Here is a 21,841-nt window from a genome sequence, read left to right on the forward strand (position 1 = left end):
ATGCTGTAGGTGAGAAAAGGCCAATGGGTCCTAATATGTACAGAGTGTATATGGACTCAGGGAGCATTGTTTATGGCCTGGGTTGTGGCCCTTTTTCCATCTCTCCAGCTGCTCCCTCTGGTTTCCCGTGTCCAGTGGTGCATGCTGGAGATGCTGATGCTAGCACTGACCCTCCCTTGAGGATCAGAGAATAATTTACGATGTTGTTTGTTTTGAGTCAGCCTGGTCTTCTCTTTAAAGAGGAACAGAGATTAATCTAATTGAAAGCGTTGGACTTCCAAGATATTTGTATGGTCTGTTTCTAAGTATCCTTATCTTGTTAAGCCTCTCTTGTGCAAGATTTGACATGCACTGCATTTCAACACATGTAACAGGCATATGTTGGGGGAGGTAAATAAGTGAGGTTTTCAGATTTGTTTCCATTTCTGACTTCTAAGTTGCATGCTGAGTGAGTGAGTGTGCGTACGGTGTAGCCAACACACGCACTTTCTTAAAATATATCCATGGGGGAAATCTTGAAACCTCTGGGTGTGGTGGTGTTTTTGCATCCTCAAACAGATGGACTCAATATGCATGTGGAATACACAACTGGTGGTCATGCAGAAACACTTTCATGTTGTTCGTATTTACTAAAAAGGACAAAAACTTCCCCAACATACAGTAGCAAATGTGGGTGAATCCTGTTTTTGTATGAGCTTTTTAACTGTTGCCATAGATTTGTATGTATAATTCTGTTGTTCATAGGCTACAATTAAGTAATTTAATTTCTTTAACATCCCCCTAGCAATTAAAGCAATGTGATGAAAATATAAAGGCAACATTGATTTTGTAATGAACTGTAATAGACGGACTTCACCATAAACCCACACCCTAAAAGCATAAGCTTACTCACACCCCAACGAACCACTTAATTGCCCACATCCACATAAAACGGCTAATGTAAGCTCCTGAGCTCCCACACACATAAAGCTATAGGAATCAAATGGAGTATAACTAATACAATTGATTTTGATCAGGCGGTACGAATAACACGATGACCGTGTCTCGCCAAGTGCTACTCAGGGGCATGCATCGTGATCTGCTCATCCTTTATGAGCTCCTGTTTATTGTGCTTTTAATGACGCTTGATTGGCAGCATGTCCTAGTGCCCATTATCATCAGAAGGATGTGCTCATCTAATCTGCAATTATCGACATGATTGTGCCCAGAATCCTCCAGGCCCACAGAAGCAATCACTTCCACCTCTGTCGTGCCACCTGTAAGTGCTGCTCAGGAGGACGCACACAAAGGCAGGGTGACAAGGCCTGGTTTTCTTTATTCCTTTCCCTTTCCTCAGATGCTTTTTTATTAACCTTTCACTTTTTTTCCACTCAGAAAAAAATCCCCTAGAACAGCCCTTCTGACTTTATCTCCCTTTCCCTCCCTCACCCTATCAATCCCACTCCCTACATCCCCGAGCTCCCGTCCCTTCCCAGCACAAATTCCTAACCTTTGGTCACTTTCATCCCTGTGGTATGCATAAACGCAGCCCTATTATCCAGCCAGTTGTCTCATCATAATTATGCGTTTTGTCATGTGCTGCCTCTGTAGCTGGTGATAAAAGGAGAGCCTGATTAAGCTGAGGGAAGGCTATTGATTCCTATTGACAGGCCCCTCAAAGCGCCTTAATGAAGGGGATGTAAATGAGGGTTTTCAACAGTGTTTAATGACTGCGTACCATAAAAGGCCAACATTCTCCTGCAGTCTAAAAGGGACATGCTTCACTCAGAATGGTGCACAAGGGACACTTTCAGTTATGGAGATGTTCAGGAGCAAGGACTAGAGGTAGGGAGGTTGGGAAGAAAAATGCAGAAAGATGTCAGTCAGGTATGTGAAAGGCAATCCAGGCTGTCAGATGAAGGGATCCTCGAGACAATTTAGTGGTTTTAACCGTGGTTAAGTGAATAATTCAATTATGAAAAGCATCAGTAACAACATTCTACATAGAGTTATGTTCCTTTTTTTCAGAATGTGGGCTTTCTGAAGAATTATGACCAAAGAAACACAGAGCATGCTATCTATTTCCACTGTCTCACCTCTTTCTCTCTCCAGCAGTCAGATGGCTCCCAGTAACCACGACCGGATACAGCGGCTGAGGCATGAGTTCCAGCAGGCCAGGCAGGAGGAGGACCTCGAGGACCATCGACACACCTACAGCTTAGACCAGCCCTGGGTGAGTGTCTGATAGCTGCGCTCCATCAGAGTGACACTGAGCTGCACAGAGCCAGAAAAACATCCTCCCAAAATACCTGACACTCAGGGCTCTTAGAGGGACTCCCCCTGATGCACCACTGGACACTTAGATTATCTCCAAAGCCACTGGCTGCTTCACGGATTTCTCACACTCAAACGATCTCATTCCTGCAGAGCATGATCCAAGTTGTATTTTTTTTAACTATTAACAACTGACATGACCTTTTACAAATCTGCAAACAAATATTTGGAAACAGATAGGTATCACATGTCATCACAATTAAAACATGAGCACTAACAATATATGTTTTTATTTACTTCACACAAGGATATGAAACATACAATACAAGCCCCATTAAGATATATAAAACCGTGTGTGTTGTGTTTGACAATGATGAAGTTAGTATATTCGCAGCCTCTGATTCTGCTGTTAAGCGGTAGGTGAGGGTTAAAGAAACAGGTGCTGACATAGAACCACTACACCTAGACTAGTGAGAGATGAACTAGGTTATCTAATAGAGTTTGGCCACACACTTTTACTTGTAAATGGCTGATGTGGAAACCACACCCTGGAGACATCAAAGATAATGTAAAACTAACAACAAAAGCTGAAATGAGGTGACCCCAGGTGACCCCTTTCAAAAAGGTTGGCTGGCCCTCTCTCCGGGAAGGACGCAATATCCATTGGAATCTTTTTATCTATAAAGCTGTTTTAGGAAAATTACCAACCTACCTTACTGAACTTCTTCATTGCCCAGACCGTTTATATCAGACTCGCACCTCAAACCAGCTACTTTTGCATGTTCCTCGAGTTCGGTCAGAACTGGGAAAAACTGCTTTTTGTTTCTCTGCTCCTGACTCCTGGAACAAGTTGCAACAGCATCTTGGAGTAAATGCACTTTTAACTTTTGGACAATTCAGAATCTTAATGTTTAACCTTTCAACCCCGCTCTGCAACTGTTTTAGCTAGGTTAAGCTGTGTATATTATTGTATCATTTTAACTACCGGCCCTTCTTATTTTAGTGCCTTTATAGTCAATCCCCAACACTTCCTTTTATTTGTATTATTTTATTTGATCTTTTAATTGTTTTAAATCCAAATCAAAATTATTAATTATCCTATTTGATGACTTTGATACTCTTAATGCATTGTTGCTTGTTTGTGTCTGTTTTTTAAATGTCACTTTAAATGACTTGATATCATTGTAAATGAGGGTTGCCCCTCAATGATCTCTCGAGTATAAATTAAGGTTGTTTGACTGAAAATGAGTTCACAGATAAAAGTGCGGAAATTTTGTTTAGAAAAAGGAATAATAGTTTAAAGTGAAAAAAAAACAACAGATGTTGTCACATTAAGGTGTTATCAGCAGTTCTTACATTCGACAATGCTGTTACAAATTATATCTTTCTGCCAGGAGAGATTTTTTAAGTCTGTTTTTATGCAAACATTGACAAAGAGGGATTAGTTAAATAAGCGGCTTCTTGTTTGTGTATGTGTTTGTGAAACTTACTTTGCAAACGGTCAACATTGGAATGTTTTTGTGATGCTGTGTGTAGCTAATGTAAATTCCAACTTTTTCCCAGTGGTCTATTTTTAGCAACATGTGATCACACAGCTTAACATGTGATCACATCTGACTTACATGTATACACATTTAATCCAGTAAACATGGGGTTTAAGAACATTTATGTGATTCTATTTTTGAAGTCTGTGTACATTTTAATTTTCCATTCCTAAATGTAATCATATATGGAAAACAGAAAAGTGTCACTCTTTTTGGTGACGGTCAGTATTTCTACCAATTCTATGATTACTTTTCATATTCCAGTCTATTTGCTCCAATGTTTTGCAGATAAGTCTTGGTGATGTAAGTGATTCAGTGTGAGAATAGAAAACATTGAGCATAAATGTATTTGTTTCCTGCTATCACTTCGAGGAAAGCATATTTTCTTATAAATATCTGCAGGCTGTAATGAGACACACACATGCCTGCATCCAGGGATTAACGAAAATAACAATCTTTCTTGTGAAATGAATAATAATTGATGAAACACAGTATGACGTCTGGCACAGCATCAAGTTTCAGTGATTCCATGTGGTGCCTCAGTTGTCTGACACTTTCTTCCATTTTAACCGTCAGCGCTGTACGACTGCCAAACTGTCTGACTCGTGTCGATAAAACTTGTGGCTTCAGTCCCAACTTCTGCCAAATTTCTTTGACTAATTTCTAATTCCTTGGTCCAACCTTTGACCGGAATTACTAATTTCTAATTAGTCATCTCTGCCTGTGCCTCCCCTATCTTGGAAATATGACACACTGATGGAGTAGAAGAAATGAACTAGGGGAGCATTCAAAGACGAATGACTGCTCAGGACTTTGAGGCGAAGTAAGAGGGACAGAAATTGAAGACAGTGAGTCACACTGTTCATTTTAATTTTCATTGGACTTGATTAAATGGATTTTTATATTAAAAATTTTAAATTAAAATATGGCAGGGTTTTTTAAGCCGTTCTCTTCTTCCATGATTGATCTGAACCAACAATGGGGATTTACTCTTTATAATTGGAAAAATGTAATCAAGTTAATTCCTTTGTTAATTCATTCAGACTTGAACTCCTAGCCCTTTCTGCTGTGCCTGGAATTAAAGTAAAGAAACACTTTATTTAATCTGTCAACACACATATTTTATTATTGATGATATTAACACAAAGTCCCTTTATTTCCTTAACTCTAGTTCAAAGTTATAAAACTCACTGGTTGACACTCTATTTAAAGTTCTACATCCTCTCTCTTTTAAAACAATGACAGAGCCAAACTCAGGCAGGAACAAGTCAGAGGTTAAATCCTGTATTTGTATGTCTTTCTTCTGTAATGGCTTGAGACAGACCTGTGACTTTTCTGACCTAGTTGTAAAGAAAAGACGGCTAGTTATGACACCATTCAGAGCTATTTTCTAAAATTATGGGTCAGAATGTCAGACCTTGGAAGTTCAAATATTTGGCAACCAATTTTCTAGGGGAATTATCTGTGTTGGTTCGTCAATGCAATTGGTCTGGAGCAGAGGTCTGATGTGGCAGGATGCTTCTGCTGTTGCTATTGTCTGAATGAGTTTGGGTCAGACATAACAGCATACTTCCCACCATGTTTTTCATACAGCGGAAAGCAGACAGTATTCACTCTGGATTTCCTTCACTGCTAATGGTTGAAATTACTGAAAGCGAACTTCTCTCTCCACTGTTTTTTCAATCTCTCTCTTCCCATCCTCTCTGTCAGAACGAGATGTTAACTGTTTGTTCAGCACTAAGCAGCCTCCGTCTCTCTCTGTGAGACTCTGAGCTCCTAATTGCTTGTGATTGTTGACATTGTTGAGCGTACCCCCACAATTCCACTGGTAATAAGATATAGCGCCGGCCCTAGAGTATTGAAGTCTATTTTATTAGTTCTCTTTCATGTTATTTCAGTGCCTACGAACACAGATTCACAATGGCAGTGCTTGTTAGGAAATGATACCGGCATACCCATGTTATGTTTTGACACTGATTAGAGAGACTCGAGGGAGATCATGCCATGGTGTCAGACAAAGCAAAATGAATATGGCTTCATTTGATGAGGAGGGGGCAAGTATGATATGAGTAACCAAAGGAAACTATGGGAAGAAAAGGAAGTAAAAATACAAAGTGTGATTTAGATGTCTTGATGAATAGAGGAAAAGAAAGAAAAACTCTCAAAATACACAAGCAGAGGTAAGGCCAAGTGGTAAAAACACAGCACAGGAAACCACTCTCATTACTTACTTGCAGATTCCCTTGTAACTCTTTTTTTTCCGATGGATAATGAAAGTTAAAAATCTTCATACCTTTAACAGACCTAACTTTGTATAAGCAAGTAAGAATCCAAAGATTCTGCAAATCTGTAAAAATAGATTTCCGAGGGTTGAGCCAAAACAACAAAAACATGATCACCTTTTGTTTCAGAAGAAGATCAAGATCACTTTCTTGGAGTGGATGAGGGGTGGGATATGAAACTAGAGGGTCAGCACTGGGTTGCACCAGCCATGCACAAGTTCAAACATAGCCTAGTTTTAATTTAATTAGGCCTGAGTTTACACACTACTATCGTTTTAGGGGTTGCACCAGCTAAAGTAGTTCAACATAGTTATTAGGTACAACTCAAATCTTACAGCTAGCTCTTAGTTGGCGGAAACTGCCAGTCGTCACTTTAGAAGATGGGATAACTTGCAGGATGAGGAGGAGCAGAGGGTTTTACTGACTGTTTTGTGTCAGCAGCACATTCTCCCTGATCTATTAGAAATATGATGACCTAAATCTGTTCTATATAGTACAGCTAAATTAACATGTTTTAGTGTTGAAATCCACCACTCAGTCACTGTTTATTTTTTCACTGGCTGTATATAAATTTTGATCGAATCAAAACGCTTTGTGACATTTTACATATCTGTGCGTTGCTGTCAGTCAATTAACAAGAGTTAACACCATAGTTGCTCAGCTGTTAGTCTGTTCAGAGGCAATCAGGCATAAGAGGCAGCACTCTAGCAACGCTCCATTAAGACAAAGTGGTTTTCAATAATTGGCCAAATGGAGTAAAAACACAATTTCTGCCACAAACATTTGGAGTAAAGATGCAACCAAACAATGACACAACTTAAGTGACAAACTAGCTAGTTTCAACATATGGCTTAGTGTGGACATTGTACCTTAAATAAAGATAAATCTTATACAAGGCTGGTGCAAAGGTCCACAGAAGTGTAACAGAGGTGAGGTCATGCAGTGCCTTGTATATAATTGGCGGGATCTTGTTGTTTATTCTGAATTTTAATGGAAACCATTGGAGGGACGCAAGAACAAGGGAGATGCATGACTGCTGGCTCTTGTTAGTTTATTAGTTTATTTGACAGAATGCAACTGCGTAGCCAGAGTTGGCTATAAAGTTAATTTACATCTGTGGTTAGTAATCAAACAGATGCATTTTGAATGAACTGCAAACAGATTAAAGATGACTGACATAGGAAAAGACAGTTCAAAATATCTGCAGAAGAGCATCCATCTGACTTACAATGATCTGCTTTTTAAAAATATTTCCGAGCAGTTGCAAAGAAAACACGACTGGAAAAACTTGGTTATGAGTTGGCCAAAGATGATACCCAGGTTATTAGCAGTAGACTTGATATTTAGTTGAAACAAGCCTATTAACTATTCAACTGGAGAAATAAAATTGTTTCCATTGGTTCCATTTATCATCTTCATCTTGACCCTGATAGTTTTTGTAAGGGTTAAGATGGAGTACATTTAGAGACATCCACTTTTAGATAGCGGTTATACTATTAGGAGGACAGTTGATGTAGGTTTAGGTTTGACAGAGACAGAGATCTGAGTATCATCAGCGTAACAGAGATATGATACATCATGAAATTAGCACATAGGGAAAAAAAATTGGCCCAAGGATGAAACCTAGGAGAACACCACGCAGTTTAGAAGCAGATGCAGCAGCATGAGGACATATGGTTGTTAAAACAGACCAACAAGCTGATCACTCAAATATCCTCTCCAGTAAAAATGGCATGACCGATGGCAGCGTTTATGTCTTGAGGACTTGTAAAAACCAGACTGGAATCTACCCTAGTTGTTATGACCCTTTAGAAACTTTATGAGCTGGTCCAAGACCAGATTCTCAAGGTTTTGTTTAGGAAGTGAATGACCACTGGCACATTTAGATGCAAGTGTGTATTTGGTCATAGAGAGCAGGCAGGAAGGACAGATGTTGGACATTTTTAGGGCATTTTGTTGAAGAAACTAGAGGAGGGCCGAGACATTTGAGACACTGAGATAATCAGGATCTGCAGAGAGGTGGGAGCAGATCTCTATGGTGAGGCTTTGGTTAGACAGGGTGATTACCATAGCGCTCTTCTTTTAAAAAAATGATAATAACTTATTTTGTGGGGTACATATGCATAGGTGGAGGTACATGGGATGACAATGGCATTATTTAATATGAGTTTTGACCAATAAAAAACACATTCTCATCACAGTTCTGCACAATACATGAAGGCTACTTTTATGTTCATGCCTTTCTGTTTTACATGTCGTTTCACTTTCATTGTTGAATGATGCCCAGGCCGATGAAAGTGTGGCCTCTGTGACCTTCACTTTTGCAAATCAAAACATTCAGTGAATATAACCAGTACAAGGCAGAGAAGGCAGTTAAATGCAAACCACATCAAAGAACTGCTCTCTGATGCACAATGTCCCTGAATACTCAAGGTTACACTGTAAATGGCTTCCACACAGATTTACAAGCCAGGGCAGAAACAAAGGGTAGCATCTAAATACATGGCTAAGTTGTAATATTTATACTATAATTTACAAAACCAAACATTACCAGCTTGGTCTCTCTTCCAAATAATATGTCTGAAGTAATACGATAGAATAATTAAGAATTAAGTTTCATATAGATCAAACCACGTGATCATCAGCAGGTTGAGCTTTACCAAATGTTCAATTTATAATTTTTTGGAGCACTTTTTGTGACTTTCTTATCAGTGTGGACTTAAAAGTCAAACTTTTTCATTCACTGGTAACTTTGGGAACATGTGCTGTCAAAATGGCGTCCCCTCAAAATCAGTAAAGGAGTAGCTCTGGAGATTTTTCCTCACCTTAAAATATCCCTAACTACAAATGCAATGTCCAGCGTTTTCAAAAAGAAGCACAAAATTGAATGCACAGAATGCCAGACGAACACTTAAACAGATTAAGACAGATTTTACTCCCCAAGTTAGTTATCCTCAGCTAATTTGATAAACAAGCAGACAATCTATTTGGATTCCACCAAGATCATTAACCATTTTGGTTAACTAGCTTCCAATTTGAAATCTCCACATTTATTTGATAGCTTTGTCACAGACTATCCGATCTGGAGATGTCTTATTTTATCATCACTGGAATAGTATTTAACTTGTTAGTAAGGATATAACCCAATGTTAGCATCAAACAGCAATTTGTAAGCTACTTATATATTAGGTTACCAGTGTTCAGAGGTCACAGTGATATTCAAAACCTCATACTTTTATAGATATTATGAAACAATATTACACAAACTTCCAGTATAGGATAAACTCAACTCAGCTCAACTTTATTTACATAGCACCTTTCATACATACAAACATGCAGCCCAGAGTGCTTCACAGAATAACAGAGAGACAGAAAACAACAGCAATGGTAAAATTATAAAAGGCATGATTATAGATAAAATACTTCAAAATAAAATAAAATAAACACAGTAAAATTAATAAAATAAGTAATAGTGAGAAAATGCGAAAACCTAGAGAAAATGCCTTCAAATTTGGCACAACCATTTCCCTTGGACTCAAGAATGAACTGAAAGACTTTGGCTGTCCACGGTTTAAAGGTCAGGTTATGGTCGTAGTCCTGACATAACTTCACTCTATCGCTCACGTACATGTTTTTCTATGTTGTCTTGAGGAGGGTCGACTGTCAATCACACACTCTGCAGGGAAACACATTGAGAGAGGAATGTTGTCTGGTATTGTGAGCCTCTGTGAGTGATTACGAAACCTCTCCTGTTTAATGAAGGACCACTTATGCTGTTTTGTTTTCATTCAAATATTTTCAACAGGAATAAATATCCCCCGTCCTGATGAAAGATACACTGCCTGTTTGTAGGAAACACTGATAGATGTTAACTGCAACAAGACAGGCTGGCAGAGGAACACCACCACAAGGCAGTAATTTGAGGATTTGTTTGCTTCATAATGTTCCCGGTACAGTCAGACAGTAATTATGTCTTTTTGTCATTTTGTGAGAACCAGACTGAATTATTTTGTTTGAATACACTGTACTGGAATCATAACTGGTGGAAAGGTCAAAGGTACAATGTCTAGGCACAGTGTTCCCCTTCTAGCTGGTATTTCAACCATGCAGTCCAAAATACTAGTCAGATGCTCTGGCAAAAAAAGGCCTGTTATGAAACGTATATTACCAGTTACCAGGAAGTCAAATTTATAGAATAGGGCAAAGTGTCTATTCAGCTCAAAGTGATCATTTACACTCCTACGTCTCATTTCTAGATTTTTGAGATTGCTGGCCTGCCTGACAGTCCAATAGTAGGCCCCATTTAAAACTTTTGGGCAAAACACAGCAAATTTAAAAGAAATTGATGATGATTGGAAACAGGTAAACACACATAAACACATTGCTCACTAAGGTCAAATCCTGCATTGGTTTTCTTTATCACAACAAATGCTCCTTCACACACTTCTAAACAGCTTCTGGTTAAAATGACAGTTCCCCCAATTCTTGACTACGGTGACATAGCCTACAGGTCTGCGTCTAACACTCTCCTTCACAAACTGGATATCATTTACAACGCTGCTATCCGTTTTGTCACTGGAGCCCCATTCACTACGCACCACTGTCACCTGTGCTCTCAGCTGAACTGGCCCTCGGCCCACTCTCACAGACAAACACACTGGTTTCTATTGATTTACAAATCCCTCACTGGTAAAACCCCGTTATATCTACAGTCACTAATCAAACTTCACAGCACAAACTATAGCCTGCACTCAAGTAACTTTATCAACCTCATTACACCCAAAACCTGGACCTCCTTTGGCCGCAACTCCTTCAAGTTTTCCACTGCAAACGACTGGAATCTCCTGCAACAATCCTTAAAGCTGACCTCTCTCATTCCACTCGACACTTTCAAAAACGTATTACACCCCATAACTCAACATCACTGCACTTGCTTTTAAGTTGCTTTTAAGTTGTTCACTCCTGTCATATTTTTGTATTGTATTGTTCTGTCTCTCGGTCTCTCTGTATGTCCTCTCTTTTTTTTGTTTTGTTTTTATTTATTGTCATCCCACCTGTGTTGCCTTTTCGCCCAGGTTGTTATTGCAAATGAGAACTGGTTCTCAATTAACTTACCTGGGTAAATAAAGGTTAAATAAAAAAATAAAAAATAAAAAAAGGTGCTTCTCATGAAGCAGTTTAAGGTGTGAGCTCTCCTCAGTGAGTTTGTACCCCAGCTTGTCTTTACTGTGTCAGAGTCTGAGCTCAGTTATGTCCCCTAGTAACAACAATGCTGAGGTCAATCCTCAAACTCCTCCAAACCTCTCCTTGATGAAATAATGACCAGGGCATGAGAAACCCTGTCTATCATGTAGCCTCACAGCCAACACACACACTTACAGCTGGCGTGTTTTCTCTCCCTCCCTCACACTGCTGTGTGAGAGGGGATTTCCAGATGTTCATATGAAAGCTCTATGTATTTTCCAAAGAGTTGCCTTTTTCTCTCCCCGTCTCTGTCTACGGCAATAAAATCAATTTGTGATGTTGGGTTGGAGCACCAGTGAGCGTGACCACACAGAGGAGTGTGAGCGCCATGCTGGTACCTTGGATCAAACACACCAACAGCAGCTTGTAAAGCCCTTATTTATGTGAATTCTTTTGATTTTATTATCACTCTATCTACCAGCTACCAGGATACATGCGTCTACAAGCATCTGTTGTGTTTATGCAAACTGAGGCTACTCTAAATCCGCTTCTTTCATGTTGGTGGGTGTGCAGCTGAACCTTCCAAAGTGATCATGTGAGGAATAGGCTTTTCAGCGGCGCTCACATGTTTTCCAGAGGTTAATGGGTAGAGTTAAGACAACTTAAGTTCAGTAAAAATATGGAAACCTTCAGATACAAGGAGTTTGCTGTATGTACATTAAAATGACTTACAGTATGTAGATTACACACAGGTCTGTCATTGGTTGGGGCGTAAAAACAAGTCTATACTTTTGACTTTTAGGATGGTAACAGGATTTTTAAAGCGCATGGTGTATGGCTTTCTTTGTAGTGGATAAATCCTTTCTTTTCCTGCCAGTACATAGCCAATGCCATTCGCCACTTATTTCAAATACACCGTGACTCCCCTTCTTTTCTGCCTTATGCATATTACAGTTTTTTGAATACTTCTTAAGCCACATGTAAAACACAACAGCCAATGAACCATCAAACTGCATCCTCCTACTACACTCATAGCAGTTATAGTAAGGGCACCATAACTTTGTAGCAAAGCTGGTTAGTTGAAAAAAGTAATCTAGTGTTGAAATTTGCATTGAAATCATCATTATAAAGCCAGTAATTAAAGGATGTGACAAGAGGTTACATTATGATGTGTTCCAAGTCAGCTCAGTTAAATTTTAGGGAAGAGTACACAAAATGTTGTCATGATGTGTTCAAGTCATAGACTGTATAAGATATAGACCTAGTATCCGTGACGTCACCCATCTGTTTCTGAAGAGCCGTTTTGAAGCCAATCGGCTGCTGTCGAGCAATTGTGACGTAAAGAGGCAGAGTTTGAGCCTCCTAGCCAACAGCTACAGTGTTCCCGCAGGCAGCTGTGCCTCTCATTGGAAGACTGTACCCCCCTCACAGTGTGTGCCGATCGAGAAATGAGCTATCCAGACTACACTCGTCTTATGAACCAGGCCGTAAACATGTTTATTTCTGCTGCAAAGATCGTCTTTTTCCAATTCATGTGTATGTGACTTCCGTACTTCTGGAGCCAGCCTCAAGCGGATCCTCGATGACCTGCAGATTTAACACTTCTGCATTGGACTCATATTTTTAGTGGTTGCCACTTGGTTCAAGTGTTATCTCAAGCCAAAGAATATTAGGTTTTGGAGTGAAACTTGAGAAAAACAGTTGTTCAGAGGAAAAATGTTTTTGTTTTTCTATATAAAATCGAGATTACAGATTCATTTCCATCCTGTTTAACTTCCTATTAGAAAAGCATCAGAGCTGGACTCAATAAAGACTTGGATCATCAAGGAGACTCAACATCAAACATTGTAACTATCCCCATCTTTAGTTGTAGCTCGATTTTGCTAGATGTTATTAATAGCCTGACCTCACTGAACTTGCAGACATGGTCCTCAACATACCATAAATAGCAGCAGGAAAATCTATTAGCCACTCCCGATTATATCTGTGAGACATTTTTCATAGTTCGTAATCCATTGTGATGCATCTCTGAAGCTTGGTCTTTGACATCATCGTCTCTTGCTACTTGCTAGATTACGGAAGGTATTTTTCACATACCTGTTGCACAATGATATGCACGTAGCAAGCATAATTTACAGATCTCATGGTTGTAACAGCTATAAACAACAGGACTTGGATGGCACCTCACAAACATGCTGTTATTTAGCTTATTTTGGGTGGAGATATTTTTACAGCAACAACACCCATGTTTCTTAGTCATGCACATCTGCATCCACAAGCACATTGGTTCAGATGTGCCTTGGCACCAAGCCTTTTTACCACTCTCAATTTATTTCCAAACTGTGTGTTCACAGATAAGATAGAGAACAGAGGGAGTTGAGTAGAACACAGAGATAAAACACCTTTTGTGTGGACCTAATATATTTCAGCCCCACACAGTCTTTCACACAGATATTGTTAGATAAAAAACTGAGACTCAGACATTTTGTCCAGCTGTTCGTGTGTGCTGAAATGTCCTTTAAATAATGTGGAGATAACCAAACCAACCCTTAAACCAACTCTGGTCCGAGGGCCAGGAAATGGCAGACCACACTGCTTGCACCCAGATGGGTACTCCACCCGGAGCTGCACACCCCAGTGACCACAAATGGACCAGGCTCGCTTGTAATAAATTGCCGGAATTGGGTCGTGCGAGGGCTTTAAGGGAGAATCGTTATCCAACTGGGCTTTTGTCAGGTCTTCTTTTTCTGTCTGCCCATTAGCAAGTCAAATGTCTTCCATATGTGTGTTTGTGTACTGCATGGCTGCTCTCTTAAAACTGTTCCCTATGTGCTGAGCTATAAACATCATGAGGAGTGTGGGCGGTAGAGCCATATGTAAGTGTTGACCCATCTCAGCAATATGCTTTGATATCTGGAAGGTCTGTGACCAGCTCTGAACTTAGAAATATAACACCTTGGCTGTCTTGTTTTCAAATCCTAAAACCAAACTCCTTCCCAGCTGCTTTCCTGGTCCCGGATTTTTGATTGCTGCAAATAATTTTCATAATTATGTCCCCTCTGGCTCAGCGTCTGTGAATGCTCTAATGTTTAAACAGGTGTAGAATTATTTTCTCCACCCACCTTTCTCTGTCACACCACCTAGGAAGCAAGGGAGAGATAAAAGCGTGCTGTATTGACATCATTTTTCACATTATTGGATAAAAACGAACAGGGACGTCTCTTTGATTCAATTTCAACAAATGTCATGTTTTATATGGCATTGTATTCCAGGCCTAACATGGAATAATCAGATTCTCCTTCCCTGGATAATGCCATTACACTGACTGATTCTCTCTCCTGGCTATTTCTCATGCATTTCTCCATGCATGGCGTCATCCACCTCAACCCTTCAGTTTTAAACCGATCTGTCCAGCACCTCTGGACTCTTCAGCTCTTCCTCTAAAATCACATTAAACACTTTAGAGTGTGCGTGACTAATTATTTTCTCACCACTTCTTTCCTTCCGCTTCTTCTCTGACTGGGACCACATTTGGTCCCAGTAAAGCAATTTCTCCTCTTCCTTTACTGTCCATCTGATATTCGTTTATGTGCTCTGCACTCTCTGAGCTGGGGGAACATGTTGTTACAGCAAAATCTGAAACATATGAGTCCTATTCACTTTGCCCACGTAAAATATTATGATTTCAAGACTTGGATGGCTTGAGAAAGGACTTCTTGTTGATGGTGAGTGAAGTGTAATTGAGTTATTGCAGCTGTCCTAGTGAGGAGGGAAGCATCCATTTCGAGAACGCACAATGTTTCAGAAAAGACAGTTTCGCTGACAGCCTTTCCATTTGCTAACACACCTTAAACTCATTAATCTATTTCATCATGAACTATTCCTCCCTGCAACTACCTCCCCCATAATAATGAAAATGTACACTCAGAGTTCCTAAGTTTGAAACAATCTCTTCCCAATCCCCCAACACAGATTTTTCAAACTAATCTGGCCTATAACACAGTCAAAAAGAATAAAATATTCATGTTAATGGACATGTATGCACTCAAACATCCAAACCCCCACCTGCTCGGAGCATCATCGAATGAGTCTTATGAAAACAGACACTCGGTCAAGCCACGTGTGCACCGTTTTCTCATTTCGTCTGTGTCTAATTGGCTTGTCATGTTCTTTCATCAACCAGCTCATTAGCAGTGCGCTAGTGTTGGGGGAGATGATATCTCCCTGTCAACGCCGCCAATGATCAGACAACAAATGCACATTCACGCTGGTAGTCCTACAGGTTAGTGTGTGTGTAGTAAAATCACTCACAACTCTGGTAAAGTCACTGTTACATATACTACTGATACCCATCTACATTTCATGTCTTAATCATTATTAGTGGGGCTTACTTTTTACAGAATAGTGAGAATGGGTCAATACAAAAACACCTACACCCTCTTGTAACATTATTAACACACATATTGTAAAGGCAGGTACAGTTTTAAGGAATCGGATGTTTAGGGGTGCTGAGCCGGACAAGATACATTTCACGGTTTTGTACATTTTAATGCAATTTCATTCCCACATTTGTGAAAGAAAAGTATAACACTTTTTGGGAAAGTCTGTGACTAAACCATCAAATCTGATAAAGGTTATTTAAATGCTGAGCCACAGCAAAAGAGAAATGGATTGGAATCATAAAAGAAACATATGGTAACCCTAATTTCTGGGGAAAGACAACTCATTATGATACAGCAGTAAACCTCCTCGAGTAAACCAGCCCCCTATAGTGAGTACCAAACATACCAAAAATTGACATTGGAGTTCTTTGTTGGACTTTCATTTGAAATACAATGCACAACATGTAAAATGCGGTGGAGCTGCTGTATTTTTGTTGTTAAAATATTTCGTTTTAACCCATTACTTAATGTTTTTAAAACTTTTCTAGCTTGTTAAAAAGGACATACAGTAAAAAAAAATAAATAAAAATCTCTCAAATTTTAGGGGTGCTGAGATTCAATTTAGAGGGGCTTCAGCACCCCCAAAAATAGGCTAGAAACAACAATGGCTTATAACATTTACCATACTTGGCCACCCCTACAAAAGTAACTGCCCCAGTTTGGCCACCCAAGTCAAACAATTCTGACTCCGCAACTGAGTATATCATCTGGAAAATATATGCAACACCATAGTGCAATGAACTATCAGCCATTTAAATTGACTACACTTTCTTCAATGTTAAAAATCTACTCAGAGAGGGGTTTATTCTAATATTAACATAGCCAGCTCATATCTATTATTTTGGTCCATACTGTGATCTCACACCTAACCGAATAGCTAATGAGTTAACCAAACTGAGCTGTGAGTGGTTTGTCATAAAACAGTCATAGTTAAGACACAGCAGCCGTCTGTAGTAAAAATGATCAGATCTGTCGTGGCTATAACTTTTGGAGTTCTAGTTTTTCAAAATAAAATAGGCAAGATGTTGTTTGTCTGGATTTTTAGGGTTTGTATATGATAGAAATACCATGTCTTGATTTATTATTCCTTTAACAAGATTATTATGGGGCATCCTCTGGCACAGGTGCGTTTTTAGTGCCATTGTCATCATGGAATCACACCTGCTAATTACCGGGTCCCTGGGGGTAGCTCTAAACACAGGAGGCTTCACACTGTCAAACCACCTGCTGTGTTAAGGGGAAAATATCCCTCCATTTAAGTGTGTGTGTGTTTGTGTGTTGTGATATGTAAGCATAATCCTCTTGTTCAAAGACAGAGCTGTGTTTATTCTGGTTTCTTGAAAATGTGCGTATCTTGACTTGTATTATTTGGTTGATGTTACAGGTGAGCAATGGGATGGAGACACAGAGCGGCCGCCATTCTGTGACGGTGGACACTCAGGCACAGAAACAACAGGAAGAGGACAGAGACGGTTTCCAACAAGCACAGAGACAGTACAGCTCCCTGCCTCGGTGAGACATCCTCCTCCTCCTCTTCCTCTTCCTCCTTCCTCTGTCTTTCTCTTCCTCCCCTCTCTGTGACTTATCACGTTCCCTCTGCCATTTCGGCTGTTTGATTTCCATCCTTTGCTTTCTTCATATTCATTTCTCCCACTCTTTTTTCTTCTACACAATCTTCAATCGTATCTCTTTTAGCTATAGAGCCACTTTTAACTCATCTCCAGACATTTAAATGAATCTAAGCAAAACTCTGACTGAAATCATTTAATGTGATCGTCTGTTTTATTCGACTGATATTGAACTCATTAAGTCAGTGTTGACCCTGTGGAAGGGGTGACTTTGTCTTAGACATCAATCCCCATCTTCAACATTTTCCTTATAAAGAATAACTGCTCCGGTATCTTGTTAAAAAGGGACTTTTCCCTCTGCACAGTGTAACTTCTGAGCTACAACCCATCTCCTCCATCTTTCTGTTTCCATTCTTTTGCATATTAGTCAAAGAAATGCCAATAAAGCTTACCATATCTTAAATCTCGAGGCATTGGGGGGGAAAGACTTTAGTATCTCTATTTGCATTTCCTGCTGTCATTCTGCATGTGTGTATCCACGTTTCTCCCAATCCTCTCAAGCCCTCTAATCGCTGTAAAGTCAATGCAAATCGCAAAGCCCATTGCTGCTGGAAAACTTTCACATTTTAAGCCTTACATCCCCAAAAAGAAAGTCACTGAAAATACAGATTCTATGCTTTGACTGACTGACACATGAGTTTAAAGTTAGTGATCAAATAAATATCATCTCCTCTCTCTCTGGTAACTAATTCCACATTGAAAACACTCAACATGAATATTATAAATTGTACTTTCTGATCCAAAATGTTGAAAGTGAAGCTGGAGTGAAGTCCGGATTTATTCAAGTTTTGCTGCTCTGCCAGTATAAACAAAAAAAGAACACTTAAAGTGTGTGTGTGTGTGTGTGTGTGTGTGTGTGTATGTGTGTGTGTGTGTGTGTGTGTGTGTGTGTGGTCTTCTCATTTTCTTGGCAGGAGTTTACTCTCCTCTCCTGTGATTTCAATCTCTCCCTCCACAAACACCAATCACTTCTTCATAGAATTCTTTTTTGCTCTGCTGTCTCTGAACAGTCCCAGCCGGGTCGATTAAAACATGTTCCTGTCTATTGCTATGGATTTGTGGTCCACATGGACGCATAATCAATGTGGCTTGTATAAGCCAGACCAATCTATGCATTCCCTTCATAGGTGTTATCTTCTGGCATCTCATGTGATGTGACAGTTGCCTCCAGCCCTCCCTCCCTCCTCTCTCAAGCGAGGTCCTTCTCTTGGGAAAGTTTGTCTGGCTGACCTAAAAGCCAGGCGAGGACGGCCTTTGATATGCATTCCTTCTCATAATCTCATAGCGTCATTTAGCAAAGAGTCGCATGAGCTCAGGCTTGACGTTTGACCTCAGTTGAGGCTTTTCAGAGCTTGTGTCTCGCCACAGCTCCTCATTAAAAAGCTAAAGGCTTACACCCCAAGATTAATAACCACAATTCCCCTCTAACTCCAACCACCTCGCTTTTGGAACCTGCTCCATCCTGTGCTTCCCTTCCAAAAACAGGAAGCTTGAGCAGTCAGCCATTCAGCTGAAATGGGACATTCCTCCCAAGGAAAAAAAAAAAAAAAAAAGACTGTCTCCTTCCCCAAAGAGCTTCCAGAAGAAGCCATGGTAGTTGGTTATCTGATGACGGCCAGGCTTAGCTCCCTGTCTAGGATGTGAGGATTGGAAGAGCACTAATGAAGGCTTGTTGTGGGAGCAGAATTAGTGGTGACAGGCAGTGGAGGGCTGGAGGGGCCGGTAGAGGAACCAGTGTGCTAGGGGGGACCGCTGATTAGCCCCGAAAAGAGAAGCACACACATGAATGCGGTCAAGATAAGGTTCTTAATGGTGGCCTGAGTGAGCTGCCAGTAGCTCTTCCATCTACCCATGAAATTCTTGAATTCTTTGGCTAAAACATCATTGTTCCACACAATAAAGAAAACATTATTACAGGTTTGTAGATTATTTATTTAAACAAATAGCAGGGATTGTTCCACTGCGCGTTGCCTGGCTGATTTTTCTCCCATAATCATTTTGTGTTCGGGCATGTGTATGTGTGCTCTCTCCTCCTTCTCATAAACTCTTATTCTTCCCAGCTGTTTTAAAGAAACACACAGCGGCCACAAATTTTTCGGCGAGCCAACTTCCTGGCTTTGTTTGTTATGTTCTGTCATTCTAAATTTACCCCAGCCTTTGGCATGATGTACTTTCCCATCCCCTCCCTTTGTAAGTATAACTAATCTACTTTGTGACATATTCTGGCGCAGGAGTCGAGGTGATAAGAGTTTCTAGTTCCCCTGACACATTGATCATGATTACATTCCTGTGGAGCAGAGACAGGTTTTTTTTTTCTCCTCTCAAAGACTTTACCCCTAAATCTTCGTCCTTCTCTTACCTTCTTTACAAGCTAAAAGGTCAGTCTGGAAACGTTGAGGGCTGCCTCATGCAACAGGCGTCCCTGGATTTCTAAACAAGTGGCTCCCTCATGAGCGGTGCGCTCTCTGCTCTGTAAGCTGAGCCGGGGTGTTAATGCATGGCCGCTCGCCCAGACAGCAAAACCCTGATACGGAGCATGTGGTGGGGCTCTCTCTGCAGTCTGTCCCTGCATCTGCCCCTCTGCCAATTACCCTATGCTCTGTAGGCATGCATGTATACCTAACACACTCATGCACACAGTGGAACAAGTTCATGTGTTTGTATATACAGTTAAAAAAAGCAGACATTTAACATATCCATGTATAAATATAGACCTAAGCTGGGAAAGGCACTCACATGACAGTTCTACAGCTTTATTCCGTCCCTCGGTTATTGTGGCTCACAAAGACCGACATAATTGAAATGGAAGTGTGTTTTTTTCTTTGGAAATATTGAAAATACAAATGAATTGCCACTAAAAAATGTTTTCAATAACAGAGGTAAGCAAAGCTGTTAGTAAGTTGAAGTATTTTGGCTTTTCTAATTGCTCAACAGGACACTACTTTGGTGCAATCAGTGCGTTAATATTGATTTAGTTGACAAAACAGCAGTCAAACTACAGACAGAGAAATTCCATGTGCACAGAACATAACAGTGTGATACTGTGAACCTAAACAACATCAACACAAAAGTTATGGACAAGACAATTGAGGAGGCTTTCTTTACCATCATTCAAAAGCAGCATTATCATTGATTTCCCTATTTTCATTGGACTGGATGGCAACGACAGCTCAGAGCTGACAGTCATTTACAGCAAGCCTGAGAGCATCAGCAACTGTAGTTCAATCAGGAGAGACACAATTTGAAGATTAAAGGTTGTTTATTACAACTTAATGAATAATGAAACTTGACAGAAATCTTTGGCATTAGGACTCTATGGGGATAAATTTGTGAGCCTAGAATGTGTGAATTTGGCAGTAGAAGAAATCCCCCTAGAGTCCAGACACTGGTGATGGTGGTGGTTGATGAATTCCAGGAATTGAAGACTTTGCGGAGACCAGGTGAAGATGGGGAGGTGGAGGGGTATGCACCATCAATGCAAGAAGGAACTAGCAGGAGAGAGAGACACATTTAAAAAGACAGCAGAAAGTTCATAGGCTGACAATAAGGCCCTGCCACTGAGCTATTGGATGATAGCTGCCGCTGATTAACCAATGACAGCTCTGGAGCATGCAGCTGGAGCGGGTGAGCTATTGAACGAGGGAGAGAGTTAAACAACTGCTGTGATTACTTTATAGTCTTCCTGTCTAAACTTTCGCTAGAGCTACATGTCTCTGCGACACATGATGTAGTTTAGGGATGAGCTCTGTTTTTCAATAAAGAACTTTCTCTTCAAAACAAAAAGTAAAAGTGCTGAATGTGCTGAAACAACAGGCCCAGCCCAATTCTACTTTAGCATTGAATCTACGCAATAACCAAAACTGTGTGGCCCTACAGGAGAGTATACTTTTAATTGGGAAAGCACATCAGGTACCCTATAAAACTTAAATTAAGATGTATTCTCATTCTTGATAGTATGTTGTTGCTAAGTTCTTAGTCAGGAACTTATTTGAACAAAAAATGTCCCCCCTCTCTTTTGTCCGTCTCATCCTCTCTGAAGTGAGACTTTACCGGATGAACATGCAGGCATCTTGTCCTAAAAGTATGCTGGTTCCCTGTCTTCCTCAGCAGCTTTGTGCGCCATGAACTCAAAAGCCTTTTAAGTACACAGCGGGTCAGTGAGGTGTAAATGGGATTTCTCTTAGCACCCCTGACACAGAGGACACGGTCACAGGTCCTCTATCACACAGCAGACTTAATGGATCCTAATAATGGAGCAGCAGACTCAACACTTCAGCCAAAAACCTCACTGTTCCAAATGATGGGTTTCCAGGGTGAATTTCTGGAAAGGGGATCATGTGTAGTGAAAGGCATGACATGCGTGTGTTTCTATACAATACATACTGTATGTGTGCTGCATCTTGTGCTGCCCCCTTCACTGTATAGGCTGGCAGCTGGACTGATGCTAAGTAGAAGGCGTGTTACGCCATGAGGCCTGCCATTACTCTGTCTGCTCTGTAAGTGCACCT

At 40.3% G+C, this 21,841-nt stretch overlaps 1 protein-coding gene across 2 annotated transcripts in view; it reads left to right on the forward strand.

The window, feature by feature from the left end:
• LOC117828608 (partitioning defective 3 homolog) overlaps positions 1 to 21,841 on the forward strand; it is a 465,785-nt gene that overhangs the window by 439,226 nt on the left and 4,718 nt on the right. For both annotated transcript variants that reach the window (XM_034705788.1, XM_034705789.1), the window contains 2 exons: positions 2,092 to 2,212; positions 17,090 to 17,217. In XM_034705788.1, the coding sequence (XP_034561679.1) occupies positions 2,092 to 2,212; positions 17,090 to 17,217 (249 nt within the window). The remainder of the gene's footprint in view (positions 1 to 2,091; positions 2,213 to 17,089; positions 17,218 to 21,841) is intronic.

The sequence above is a fragment of the Notolabrus celidotus genome, chromosome 17 (assembly GCF_009762535.1).
Source record: "Notolabrus celidotus isolate fNotCel1 chromosome 17, fNotCel1.pri, whole genome shotgun sequence".
NCBI classification, from domain to species: Eukaryota; Metazoa; Chordata; class Actinopteri; order Labriformes; family Labridae; genus Notolabrus; species Notolabrus celidotus.